This window comes from Rhizoctonia solani, chromosome 1 (genome assembly GCF_016906535.1).
Source record: "Rhizoctonia solani chromosome 1, complete sequence".
NCBI lineage: Eukaryota > Fungi > Basidiomycota > Agaricomycetes > Cantharellales > Ceratobasidiaceae > Rhizoctonia > Rhizoctonia solani.
In genome coordinates this window covers 2138234-2150778 of record NC_057370.1, presented here as the reverse complement: position 1 = coordinate 2150778, position 12545 = coordinate 2138234, and the positions used below count along the sequence as shown (strand labels likewise).

The window sequence follows — 12545 nt, the reverse complement described above, 5'->3', positions numbered from 1 at the left end:
CAATCGTGTAATGAGTCAAAATAAAGAGAGCAAAGGACGAGGTCAGTGGATTATGGGATAGGGGCGAGGGGCTACATGAACTGGTGTCTCGGGTGGTGGGAGTAAATCGCGAATAAATGGGGTTCTCTCTCTTCCCCCAATGTTATAAAAGCATCGGGATTTACGCCGAAGTCAACTCCGGCGTTCCTAATCGACGGTGGAGCGAGCAAAAGCGTTAAACTCATCTTTCCTCTTTTGGGAAACCGGAACGAGTTTAAGTGCGGGCACTGCTATTGTTGCAAATTCATTTTCAAACAAAGCATATTGTTACAACACTGGTATACATCAAAGATTTATCTCCATCTTAGGTCATTCTTACCTCAATGCATTTTATATTCCTTCCAACCACTCTGTTCTAGTCTATTGACCTTGCCCAACACCTCCTTCTCCATATTTTGCATGTATTCATCCATAGACACTTGGATACGTGGGTCTGACGTTCCCAATATCCTCACCGCTAATAGACCAGCATTAGTAGAATTGTTGATCGCAACCGTCGCAACAGGAACTCCTCGCTAACGCATTTTCTAGTCAGGGCTGATATCTCAATCATTCACCAGGGCCACGACTCACCGGCATTTGCACGATACTGTGCAATGAATCCACTCCGTCCAGACTGCTCCCCTTGACCGGCACCCCGATCACAGGCAAACTCGCCATTGCGGCAACCATTCCGGGCAAGTGTGCGGCACCACCAGCTCCAGCGATGATTACTTTCAGCCCTCGGCCCGCTGCAGACCGTGCGTACGTCATCATCCGATCTACCGTCCGGTGTGCAGAGACAATAGTCAACTCGAATGGAATTTTGAAATCTTCTAGAATCTGGGCTGCTTGGCGCATGATAGGTAGATCAGAATCCGAGCCCATAATCACTCCGACTAGAGGTGAAGGGTGAGAGAAGCCGGGTGTTGGATCCTGGGGCGCATACAAGTTGACTTGGTCAATAGGCTCGCCCATTACTTCCAGTAGACCACGTAAATTGCGCCGAGTCTGTGCATCAGAAGGTCCCACAAGGGTTATGTGCCCCATCTTGCGGCCTGGACGACATGCTGCCTTCCCGTATAGGTGAGTAGATGCACCAGGCACCTCGAGTGCGGCTCGGGCAACCCGACCGATTTCATCCCCTTGGTCAGTTTGGCCAATGAGATTGAGCATGATTGCCGACGGGACTTTGAGCTCTGTATCACCAAGAGGGAGTGATAGAATTGCGCGAAGATGATTATCGTACTGGGATGAGTAGCAACCCTCAATGGTGTAATGCCCCGAATTGTGTGGTCTGGGAGCAATTTCATTGACCATCAGCGCACCTACACAAAGGGTTATCAGCCTACATATGCAGAATATTCAATTGACTCACCGTCTGGCATCAAGAACATCTCCACACCAAATACACCCGCGCCTGTAAAGGTCCGTACCGCATCTTCAGCCAATTTCCTAGCTGCCTGTATGACTTTGGTGTTCTCCCTCGCAGGCGCAAACACCAGATGACATATGTTATTCTTGTGGACAGTTTCCACAACTGGATACGATTTGACTTCTCCGCCCAGTCCACGAACGACCATTACCGCCAATTCATTGGTAAATGGGCCCAGCGCTCCGCATATAACGGCCTATTACCCAGGGCCTTGAGCGCATCGGCCGCCTTGTCCTCGGAGCGCACAACAAAGTTTCCTCGGCCATCGTATGCGAGCGTACGTGACTTGAGCATGAGCGGATATCCCATCATTCGTCCAGCATCTTGAATGGCCTCTACTGTTGATGCAACAGGCACCGATTCGGCCACACGTACATTATGAGAAACCAGGTGTTGTTTCTGAACATATTTATCCTGGATAGTCCGGATCGTAGCAGGCGTAGGCTGAACCGAAACCTTGCCTTCACGTTCGATCAATTCTAAAATCTCGACGTTGACATGCTCGATTTCAACGGTGAGAACGTCGACTTTGGATGCGAGTTCGCGAATTTTGGCCGAATCGGAGAAGGATCCGTCAACGTGTTCGGTGGATGCTAGGACTTGCTTGGCTGGTGCTTGTGTTCCAACGTCTAGAAATAGCACTTCGACATTCAGTAGTGAAGCCGAGGCCGCCAGCATACGACCGAGTTGGCCACCGCCTGTACTTATACATGTCAGCACGCGAAGTCTTGTGGTATTTAGAATGGAAAACTCACCGAGGACTCCAACGCGCTTCGTGTTCATCTCTGTGCTCAATTGGTCAAGTGATCGTCGGCCGCAAAAGTTTCCTATATCTTATCGCATCCAACGCGTGGCTGTGCACAATAGATATCCATTTACAAAGCCAACTGCCAACAGAAAACACAGGTACGAAACAACTAGACATAGGATCGAGACGAGAGCGGGAAAAGCACAAGGGAGCGTGGGTGTAGATAGATAAAAGTCGATGAATAAAAAAAAGTATGTACGACCTTAGATCATAAATAGCAAAACACAAGCACAAGTCACAGTCCCACAAAAACAGAAGCATCATGCTCATGAAGCCCGGAAAGTTGCATGCAGGAGTTCGTCAAGTTGCTATGGCTTGAGTCAGTTTTATAGTCGGCGGAAGGAGGAATTGATACGCACCCTATCCACATCTTGCATTTCTCTGAAAGTAGGTTCGTAGATATCCCTCAGCGAGGGGTGGATCTCGCCAATGGTTAAATTAGGTCCAAACAGTAGTTCATCAATAGGTGATAAGCCAGGCCGAGGCGCGGGCTTCCTCAAAGCAGCGCTGAGTTCGATAACCGCCATCAATTCGCTTATACCAAAGTTATCACGTAGGAGTACGGGTCGTCCCGGTCCGCGTGCTTCAACTGTCGTAGGTGGCGTGACTGGCGAACGTCCGTTGTAATAATGCGACGCATCCGAATCTTGGTGCGGCGATGATCCAAGGCGTGGTGAGGAATCTGAGCCGTGTCGGTGATGACTTGAGCGAGACGTACCACTCGGGGACTGGCGAGCCTGAGCAGAAATATTGATGCCCAGACGACCATTCGACTTGTCATCCCGGATCTTGTTCAAGACACGATCTAGTTTTTCTTCCATAACATTTCTCGGCGTCTCCATTACCCCTTCGAGTAAATCTCCCCCTTCACTCGAGGCCACGCGTGTACCAGAAGGTGACTGGTTACCCCGCAATTCGCGCTCCACGATCTCGCTGATATCATACGCTTCTCCATCAGGTAGCACATATGAATATCGCATTCGGTCGTCCGTGCGGGCCCGGGTACTTCGGAGCGTCGCGCGATCGGGGAGAAGAACATCCACACCCCGCTCCGAGTTGGCTTGCGTCGTAACAACAGCACGTTGGTTAGCTCGAGATGCCGCCCGTTGGGCAGCAATGATTTCCTTGGGTGTCATTTGATGTGCAGGCGCCTGTTGTTGAGGCTCCTTGTCCGAAACAACGCTCGCGTCAGACACTGACTCGCGTTGCGTTGCCAGTTGTTGCAGTGCGAGCTCGTCCAGAGGCGCAGAGTACCTCGAAGTCGATGAGCGATAGGAGTTACGGGCTCCCGCTACTCTGCGAAGGATGAACACTGGATCGTCTTGTTGAATGTCTTCAACGCCAGCGAGTAGCATTGTAGAATCGGCTGAGCGTCGTTTTGCGTCGGCCGACCGGCGGTCGATGACACGCATTATCGGTTGCTTGACGAATGCGTCCAAAACCTTGCTTGAGGGCAGAAGGTCCCGTTCCGCTATAGAATCTACTCAGTCTCATCGCCCATCCACGTTAGAAAGTAGGGCGCACCGTGACCTTCGTTCAATACAGCGAGTCCGTACCGAACTCTGGAGTGGCTCCTCCGCTTGGTCATTTTTTCTTCGACATCGTCTCCACCTTCGACCACTCCCTCCAGAATACCGAACCTTTCCAGACCAGCTTCAATCACCTCAGCCACGGTTGTATTCTTCGGGAAGTTCAGAACCTTTCGGCGTTGAGTCTGCGAAATACCAGGAGAGGCGACGATCCCGGATTGGGACCGATGCTGAAGGGTCCCACGTGGGACAATTGCTTCGGTGTGTGGGTCGAAAACCATTCCTTCTGGGAGGTCTTCTGGGTATATAACGACCTGGACAGAGAAGCGAGCACTGGGAGACGTGAATCTTTCGGGTGGCACGCTGCCTTGTGAGGCGGGCGCGACGGTCAAATGCGGCCGCCCATTTGCGTTACCGTAGGACACTGAACCCCGTAATGTGTCGGTATCATCATCTATAGCACCCGCGCCTCCACCCGCGCCTGTGTCATCGATCTCCTCGGCGCGTAAGGTGACGTCTTCTTCAATTCCTTGAGGCGCAGGGGATCCATCTCCAGATTTCGGAGAAGGCTTTCGGTTCAAATAAAACTTGACCGCCGAATCGTCCGCAAAGTCGTTCATGCCTAGCTTGGCAATCGCAGGCATAGCGCTCAGATTGCTAGCAATACTGTTAATTGACCCAACACTCGAACGCTTGACCGTCGGCGCACGAGCTTGTTCGGCCTCGAATACAAGCAGAGGACGCTCATCGGGGTGTAGCATAGCTTCGGCTCCGCCAGAGGATTTAACAGTAAGGTAGTATTCGGATGGATCCTCCGCGTTAGCGAGTCGGAATCGTTGCATTGCCTGGTGTACGAGTTTGGTGCTCGTCGTATCGGCATTCACAAGTACGGTTTTGAAGGTCGCTTCGCTTTCGACTCGCTCGCCGGCGAATACACGGAGGACACTGAGTTCGGGCAAGGGCTGGTTTCCTTCGATCAGGATAAGTGAGCCAGGCCGACCGTTGTGAGTGGTAGTGTGAAGGTTGCGGAGTTGGGTTGCAGCGCTCTGGGTACCGAACGCCATCGCTGGGTCAGGAGGGGATGAAGGCGAACGAGAGAAGGATTGATGGAAGCGGGCTTGCTGCTCCTGGTCTGCCCGCTGCATACGAAGCGCTGAAGCTTGCAGCGTACCGGTCTGAGCGCCTGGTCCGTTTGAGGGCTGACTTCGCTTGGGATCCATAGGGTTCGGACGGCGTTGGTGCGGGAAAACGGGGTTGCCGGTCTCGGGGGGAGATAGTGTGTAGCTTGAAGGTGCGCTGAGAGAATCATCCGACTCGCGAGCCGCAAGACTTGTCTCACTGTCTTGAGATGATATTGCCCGACGTACGTTGTCTTTTTCCTTCTTGTCCTTTTTCCCTCGTCCGAATAGGCCAGCCAGTACTCCCCCTTTCTTTTTCTTGTCCTTGGACTCCTTTCCGCTACCTTCTCCGTCTGTGTCAGGCCCATCCAAATTACGTTCTTTGCGCAGTTTGCGGTCACCACTGAACGAGCGGTTATCCTTTCCGCGTTTTCGAGAGCTATCTCCGTTCTCACTATCACTAGGCTCTTCGCGGGATCGCTTGCCTTCCTCCTGGGACGGACGTTGCTGCGATTGGGCTTGTCCCTGTCCAGCAAGTTGGAGCCCAGAAATGGATGTATTGCTTTCGTTGCCGTTTTGTCGAGATGTTAAATCCCGAGCAATGGCAGGGGTGGCAGTAACACGTTTGGTTTCGGTGATGTTCTCGGGATCGAAGCCGCGAGCGGTGTCTTGTGACTGTTGCGATTGTTGCGATTGACCGGAAACGAGACGCTCACGAGAGCCTTGTCGTACCGTTGAAGCCAAACCAAGACCAAGCTGGGCCTGTTGAGCGCCAGGAGATATTTTTGCCTGAGCAGATGCGTCTCCCTGGTGCTGTTGCTGGGCTGTTTGCCTATTTCGGCTCTCGTCTGCAGCGCCCTCCTCCCATGACATACCGTCATCGGGATCAAAGTCGGCTGGATTAACCTTGCCGTTGGATGATTGACCTTGGACGCCAGAGTCATCTTCGAGATCCTCATAGGCTTCCTCGTACTCGTCGCCCTCTTCATCTTCATCCCATTCGTCGCCCTCGTACTCATCTTCATTCCATACGGCAGGCGGGTAGTTGAAAACCTCATTGGAGCCACCTCCAAAGACAACGGATTTAGGGGGAGGAACAGGAGATGAACCATAGCGCTGGCGACGGTCGCGCTCTCGAATAGACTTGGTATCTTCAGTGCGCTCTTGTTGAGTTGCACTCGCGAGCTGAGCACAGTTAGGCTGAAATAAACGAAAATGAAATGATGAAATGACATACATCCACGTTGCGATGTTTGTTGAGGCGTGCAAGACGCTCGTATGGGGTCTCGATGTTTTCAGCAGGGATGTAGCCAACTTCCTGGGACTTGAGCACGCGTACGAGCCACCAATAGCTATTACTATCATCCATAAGGAAGAGACTATCTCCCTTTGAGACATTTGCTTGGCCTTCAACGGTTGCGACAAATGTATGTAGTGAATACACGAGGTCAAAGTCGATCGAGGGGTCCGGGATTTCAGACACAGAGCTGCGGTCATCCTCGTCCATGAACTCATCTTGATCGTCTTCATCTTCCATTACTGAAACCCCCTGCGTGTGGAAATCATCGTCGCTTGCATAGCGTCCGTCGTCATAGTGTTGGTATCCTTGCCCCTCATGCGCAAGGTCGTCGCGGTGGAGGTCAATAGTGTCCTAGCAAACAGTGAGCATGACATCTAGAGTAACGCAGAAAACTCACCTGGCGAGAAGGTCGCCTCGGCTGCCCACCGTGTGCTTGCATCTTCTTACCAACGAGCGTAGTCCGAACCGGAGATCACAACAACAGTAAGCGCTGAGCGCCTGCTTCCAACGCCCAATTGGTAACTCTCGGCTGAGATAACCACCAGTAACTAACTGGACATGTTCTCAGCCTAGTTTGCGCGGCGCGCTGATAGCGTTTATGGGATGAATGTTGTGTAATACGGCTGGCTCTGGCAGTCATCAGAATGATGTCACCCGCGGTCTTGAGCCCGAAGAAGTGACCGGCGTCCGTAATGTCAAATGAGAGTATAAACCAATGCGGCACAGTCTGATTGGTCAGTTTCGATCTCAAATCGCCCAATACTTAAGCGCGCACAGAATAATAGGTGCTACCGACCACGACCCCATCTCCTGTACACCACACTCTCTTCACTTCTACGACCCCCATGTCCGCCAAGATCACTCTCGACCAGCTCAAAGAGCACACCAAGAAGGACAGCTTCTATGCTCTTATCCACGGCAAAGGTACTTCTGAGTCTTTTCTCTGCATTTATCGTATTTTGACACCTGAAACCAGTCTACGACGTGACCAAGTTTTTGGACGAGGTACATACCCCTTATTATAGTAGCATGTGATCCCATACTCATATTTTACAGCATCCCGGAGGAGACGAGGTTATCATGGCCGAGGGCGGTATGTTTTCTTCTCGTACCGCCAAGCTAACTCAAGCTGATTATCGCATACAGGCAAGGACGCAACCGAGGCGTTTGAAGATGTCGGACACTCTGATGAGGCCCGTGATATCCTCAAGGGGCTCTACGTTGCCGATTTCGAGGGTGGCCCAGTAAATTCATCCTAATCCCACTCTAACCAAACGCGTATCTGACCGCAGTCCAACCTTCTTTTTAGGTTTCTGCTCCTAAAATCACCCCATCTCCCAGCGGCAAGTCCTCTTCGTCCGATCTGGAAGGTGCGTTGTCTATGCCTTTCTTCATACCTCCGCATTGCTCATTACTATCCGTATTTCACAGCTTTGCCTATTTCATTCCTCTCGCTGCCTTGGGCGCATACCTGGGCTGGAGATTCTATCTGTCTAATTAGATGTATACGTCGTGTAGATATCTTAGTTGTGTTTTCTAGCATTTCTTTGTGTTTTTAAAGATGGTATTGAGATGCGCTCCGAGTTTGAAACAAAAACCCAACGACAAAAAAGAGTGGGTAGTTCACGTAATGCCTTGGGCCCTAATAGGTTCTTAAATGTTCTCTATGACGAAGATAAATTCGAATCATCATATCTCCCGCATTCTGTCTTTGAATTCTTTCGGCACAGAATTCTCCACGTCGCCAAACTGGGAACTCGTGTAAACAAGGCTAAGTCGCGCCCGATTTGTGCGAAAAAAAACGTATCTCCCCATGCTTATCTGGGGGCCTGTGTCGCACCCACATCACCCCAGGTCATGTTTGATATCGTACGACAAAACTGCCTCGAGCACTTTATAGTGATCAATGATTGGCTGATGAATGGGTTCGAATACTCGGATGGTTCGATTGGCGGATCATGTGCAATCAACATCTACTGATTTTTGGGCTTCAAAGCACAGTATATGCATATCTCTCACTGATTTAACGTGTTAACCCGCCTCACCAGCTGGGGCTCTACAAGCTCTACTTTGACCGGGAGCGGCCGGGGAAGCGAATTGCATCATTGATAGAGAAGCTAAGAGTGCTGTGATCAATAATAAGTAAAAAGCTTTAAGTTTCTAGAAGGAACGTGATCCTTCGGTCGATGCTGTCAAAAAAATGGGACCGCATGCGCGAGCCACATGCGCGTTCATATTGGTGCCCAGTCTCAACTCACTATTGAAACTTCTGGGAATAAATCCATCACGGATCGCACATGTGCAACATCACGATATATTAGATTCGGTTATGGTAATTTATTGATTAGTAGCGCTGCCACTGTTAGTTCACTAGGAAGGGATGGTCACGAACAAAGGCCATCTCCGATTACAACACAACGATGAGGATTAAACATAGCAAACAGGTCTCATGTTCGTCGGAACGTACTAGATGCTGTTTAATTCAGCACCTTAGCACAACCAAAGTATAACGGGAACCCCAGGGTTGACAACTTGGCGTTACTACCTAAGGCGGGTCGCACTAAAATAGCACCCTTCTTGTCCACAGATATGGCTAGTAAGGTTTGTAGAGTGTTCGCAGCAGACTAACATCGTGCTTAGATATATAGAATATAGGTATATATTAAAAGAATTTAGGATCGTTGAAAAGACAAAAGGTATAATAGCACAGTAGTAGGTAGCAGAGCAGAGTGCGATGTGGCTGTATGCGCCAGCGGAAAGAGCAGGAGAGGCTCCGATCGAGGCTGCTAGTTGGCCAGAGAGTGTGTAAGACTATCGAGAAGGTCTCAGTAGCCATAGGAAGGTGTTTACAGTAGTTTCCCACCTTTCCTATCGGTTTCATCCGCCTCAGCCGTCGAGCTCGGCCCCAGGACATTCGCGCACCCCATTCGAAGTCGGCGCTCGACTAGCATCGCTGGGATCCTAGGAGCAGCCGGTCCTCCGCCCCAAGATGCGTGACCCATCCCATTCCGGCTCCCCAGGCCCGTCGGCTGTGGCTCGCAATTTGCGCCTAGCCTACGGCCTCCCGTCATCCGAGCGTCTCGCACAGACCATAAGACGTCGCCTGTAGCTCATAGTGGGTACGAGTCGCAGTTGCGTCGACTGCCCCGAACACAGGCTCGATCCGTAGTCACACGTGCTTATAGGCTGAGACTTGTATCTCGGGGACATCCACGTAGCTGTGAAGAGAGCGGCTCGCGTCAGGGCCGGCTCAGGATTGGGGAGAGGGTGAAAGCTTACCTCACAACCGAGCTGCGCTAGCCGGTCATAGTCAAGTGACAAGAGATAGGAGACGGGCTTGAGCGTCGCTGGGTGTGACCCGGACCTGTAAAAAGCGTGAATAACCGTGACGCGAGAGACGGGCGACTTACTTAAGCTTGTAGCTATGGTGGACGAGGGCCACTGGAGAAATGATGCAGGTAGAGCACGTTGTATGATATGAGCAGAGGGGTTGGGGAGACAGCAGGCGGGGTAAATCCGAAGCTCGAGAAGGGGGAGGAGAGTGCGTCGAGCTCTAGCTCCCCTGTGGTATTTTATACCCGAGTGAGGGGAGTTAAGGGCAAGCTGGCCCCTAGAAGCGAAGTCACGAGTGAGTCGGGCGAGCTATTCTCGGATGCCAAGGATGCTGGAGCGAAGGATGATGCGAGACGAATAAACAGTTAAGATGATTAATAGGGGGAGGAAGCCGCGAGTTTCGTGCGCCAAGCATCGGCCAGGCGCTCTGTCAGTGAATCGTCTATCGGCCAGCGACTACCAGGTCTTGGCCCTTACCAACCCCCTCAACACCTCGCATACTCGCGGTTTATGTATGCGGGCTCACTCAACTTTCCACACAAGCCAGACCTTCACAAGGGGGTCTGTAACCAAATCGAATGTATATTGAAATCATAATCTTCACTCAATACGCTTTATAATACATTGAAACCGGAATCGATTATATACTGCCAACACACTGGTAGTCAACTTAGGATTGATACTGAGTGAGCCCGCATACATAAACCGCGAGTAACGCGAGGTGTTGAAGGGGGTGGTAAGGGCCAAGACCTGGTAGTCGCTGGCCGATAGACGATTCACTGACAGAGCGCCTGGCCGACGCTTGGCGCACGAAACTCGCGGCTTCCTCCCCCTATTAATCATCTTAACTGTTTATTCGTCTCGCATCATCCTTCGCTCCAGCATCCTTGGCATCCGAGAATAGCTCACCCGACTCACTCGTGACTTCGCTTCTAGGGGCCAGCTTGCCCTTAACTCCCCTCACTCGGGTATAAAATACCACAGGGGAGCTAGAGCTCGACGGCACTCTCCTCCCCCTTCTCGAGCTTCGGATTTATCCCCGCCTGCTCGTCTCCCCAACCCCTCTGCTCATATCATACAACGTGCTCTACCCTGCATCATTTCTCCAGTGGCCCTCGCCCACCATAGCTACAAGCTTAAGTAAGTCGCCCGTCTCTCGGCGTCACGGTTATTCACGCTTTTTACAGGTCCGGGTTACACCCAGCGACGCTCAAGCCCCACTCTCCTATCTCTTGTCACTTGACTATGACCGGCTAGCGCAGCTCGGTTGTGAGGTAAGCTTTCACCCTCTCCCCAATCCTGAGCCGGCCCTGACGCGAGCCATTCTCTTCACAGCTACGTGGATGTCCCCGAGATACAAGTCTCAGCCTATAAGCACGTGTGACTACGGATCGAGCCTGTGTTCGGGGCAGTCGACGCAACTGCGACTCGTACCCACTATGAGCTACAGGCGACGTCTTATGGTCTGTGCGAGACGCTCGGATGATCGGGAGGCTGTAGGCTAGGCGCAAATTGCGAGCCACAGCCGACGGGCCTGGGGAGCCGGAATGGGATGGGTCACGCATCTTGGGGCGGAGGACCGGCTGCTCCTAGGATCCCAGCGATGCTAGTCGAGCGCCGACTTCGAATGGGGTGCGCGAATGTCCTGGGGCCGAGCTCGACGGCTGAGGCGGATGAAACCGATAGGAAAGGTGGGAAACTACTGTAAACACCTTCCTGTGGCTGGACTGAGACCTTCTCGATAGTCTTACACACTCTCTGGCTAACTAGCAGCCTCGATCGGAGCCTCTCCTGCTCTTTCCGCTGGCGCATACAGCCACATCGCACTCTGCTCTGCTACCCATTCTATTATCGACTCATTTTATTTCGCCATAATTCTCTCTCCTTTATCTCTTTTATCCTCTCTCACCTTTATATATATACTTTCAATCAGTGGAGCTACAATATTAACCTTGTCTGTTCGCCAACTGCGCATGAGCGTCCAAGTCTAAACTGTGTCAAACAATACTTCGCATCTCCAACAGTAGTGGCGTTTAGCGCATGCGACAAGAATAGGATTCTTACACTGATGAACTTCGAATATTAATCCACGGGATGGCTGAGCCCTGTAGCTATGACCGTAGACTTGAACAAAGAGCACGATTCGGCTACTAATACTGCATATATTAAGTAGGCAAAACCCAGTGTGCCGATTAGCTAGAGCTTCATACGAGCTAATACAACGGCCATATCATCTACAACACATAGCGCTTCAATATTATAGTTAGTACTTAGATTTAGATTCTCCACAAATCGAATGATTTGCCTTGATTGCTGGGCTAGCGCCAAAGGCACGTGACAAACGACTCTCCCTCGCTACTCTCATAATGGATGAATGGGATAGCTCTGTTTGGGCCACCCCAGTAGTCCCTTGGACAACAAAGAATCACAGAGCTCTGCAGAAAAAGCACCTTCAGCTTCACATCTCACAGCATCGCAAGGCCAGACATTATCATTCAGCTTGGATGATGCATTCGATGATAAATCAGCACCTACAACTCCGAGTTTCTTCTCTGCCAATAAGTTCCCTTCTGGTAGTACCTTTGGGGGTGCTATCAATGGTTCGGACGCACCAGCAGATGATGGGTTCGGGGAATTTGATGATTTTGCGGCCCCGGTATCCGGCCAGGTTACAGATGACGACTTTGGTGAATTTGGCGATTTTGGAGATGGTGGAGATGGGGGTGGGTTCGGAGAAGTAGTTGGAGATGGTTTCGGAAACGATGGATTTGGAACTGCCTCTCTGGAAACACCTGCGCATTGGCAACCATTGACAGTTGACCCACTACCTCCGCCCAACGAACTTTCAGAGCTGGTGCAAGAGCTTATGGGTCCTTGTTGGGCGTCTTTGAGGCCTGATGATCTCATGTCTGATGAACCGGAGAGACAGGTAGAAGGACTTGCGCGAATCCTGGTGACATCTGAAAGGTAGGTCCAAACTGTGATATGTGTACTATATACTATA

General features: G+C 51.3%; 3 protein-coding genes across 3 annotated transcripts; 1 reads left to right on the top strand and 2 right to left on the bottom strand.

Moving 5' to 3' along the window:
- Nucleotides 1–359: 359 nt before the first annotated feature.
- Nucleotides 360–2236, bottom strand: RhiXN_04201 (phosphoribosylaminoimidazole carboxylase; the record flags this gene model as incomplete). The annotated part of the gene is made up of 5 exons (XM_043324018.1): nt 360–554; nt 613–1346; nt 1397–1649; nt 1700–2151; nt 2209–2236. The coding sequence occupies 5 exons, from the start codon at nt 2234–2236 to the stop codon at nt 360–362; spliced, it is 1662 nt and encodes a 553-aa protein (XP_043176437.1).
- Nucleotides 2237–2527: 291 nt separating this feature from the next.
- On the bottom strand, nt 2528–6647 carry RhiXN_04200 (Tip elongation aberrant protein Tea4; the record flags this gene model as incomplete). The annotated part of the gene is made up of 5 exons (XM_043324017.1): nt 2528–2569; nt 2621–3732; nt 3786–6093; nt 6146–6559; nt 6606–6647. The coding sequence occupies 5 exons, from the start codon at nt 6645–6647 to the stop codon at nt 2528–2530; spliced, it is 3918 nt and encodes a 1305-aa protein (XP_043176436.1).
- A 406-nt stretch (nt 6648–7053) lies between these two features.
- RhiXN_04199 (cytochrome b5) lies at nt 7054–12512 on the top strand (the record flags this gene model as incomplete). The annotated part of the gene is made up of 8 exons (XM_043324016.1): nt 7054–7132; nt 7185–7213; nt 7265–7301; nt 7355–7452; nt 7518–7578; nt 7640–7711; nt 7770–7822; nt 11925–12512. The coding sequence occupies 8 exons, from the start codon at nt 7054–7056 to the stop codon at nt 12510–12512; spliced, it is 1017 nt and encodes a 338-aa protein (XP_043176435.1).
- Between the last annotated feature and the right edge of the window lie 33 nt (nt 12513–12545).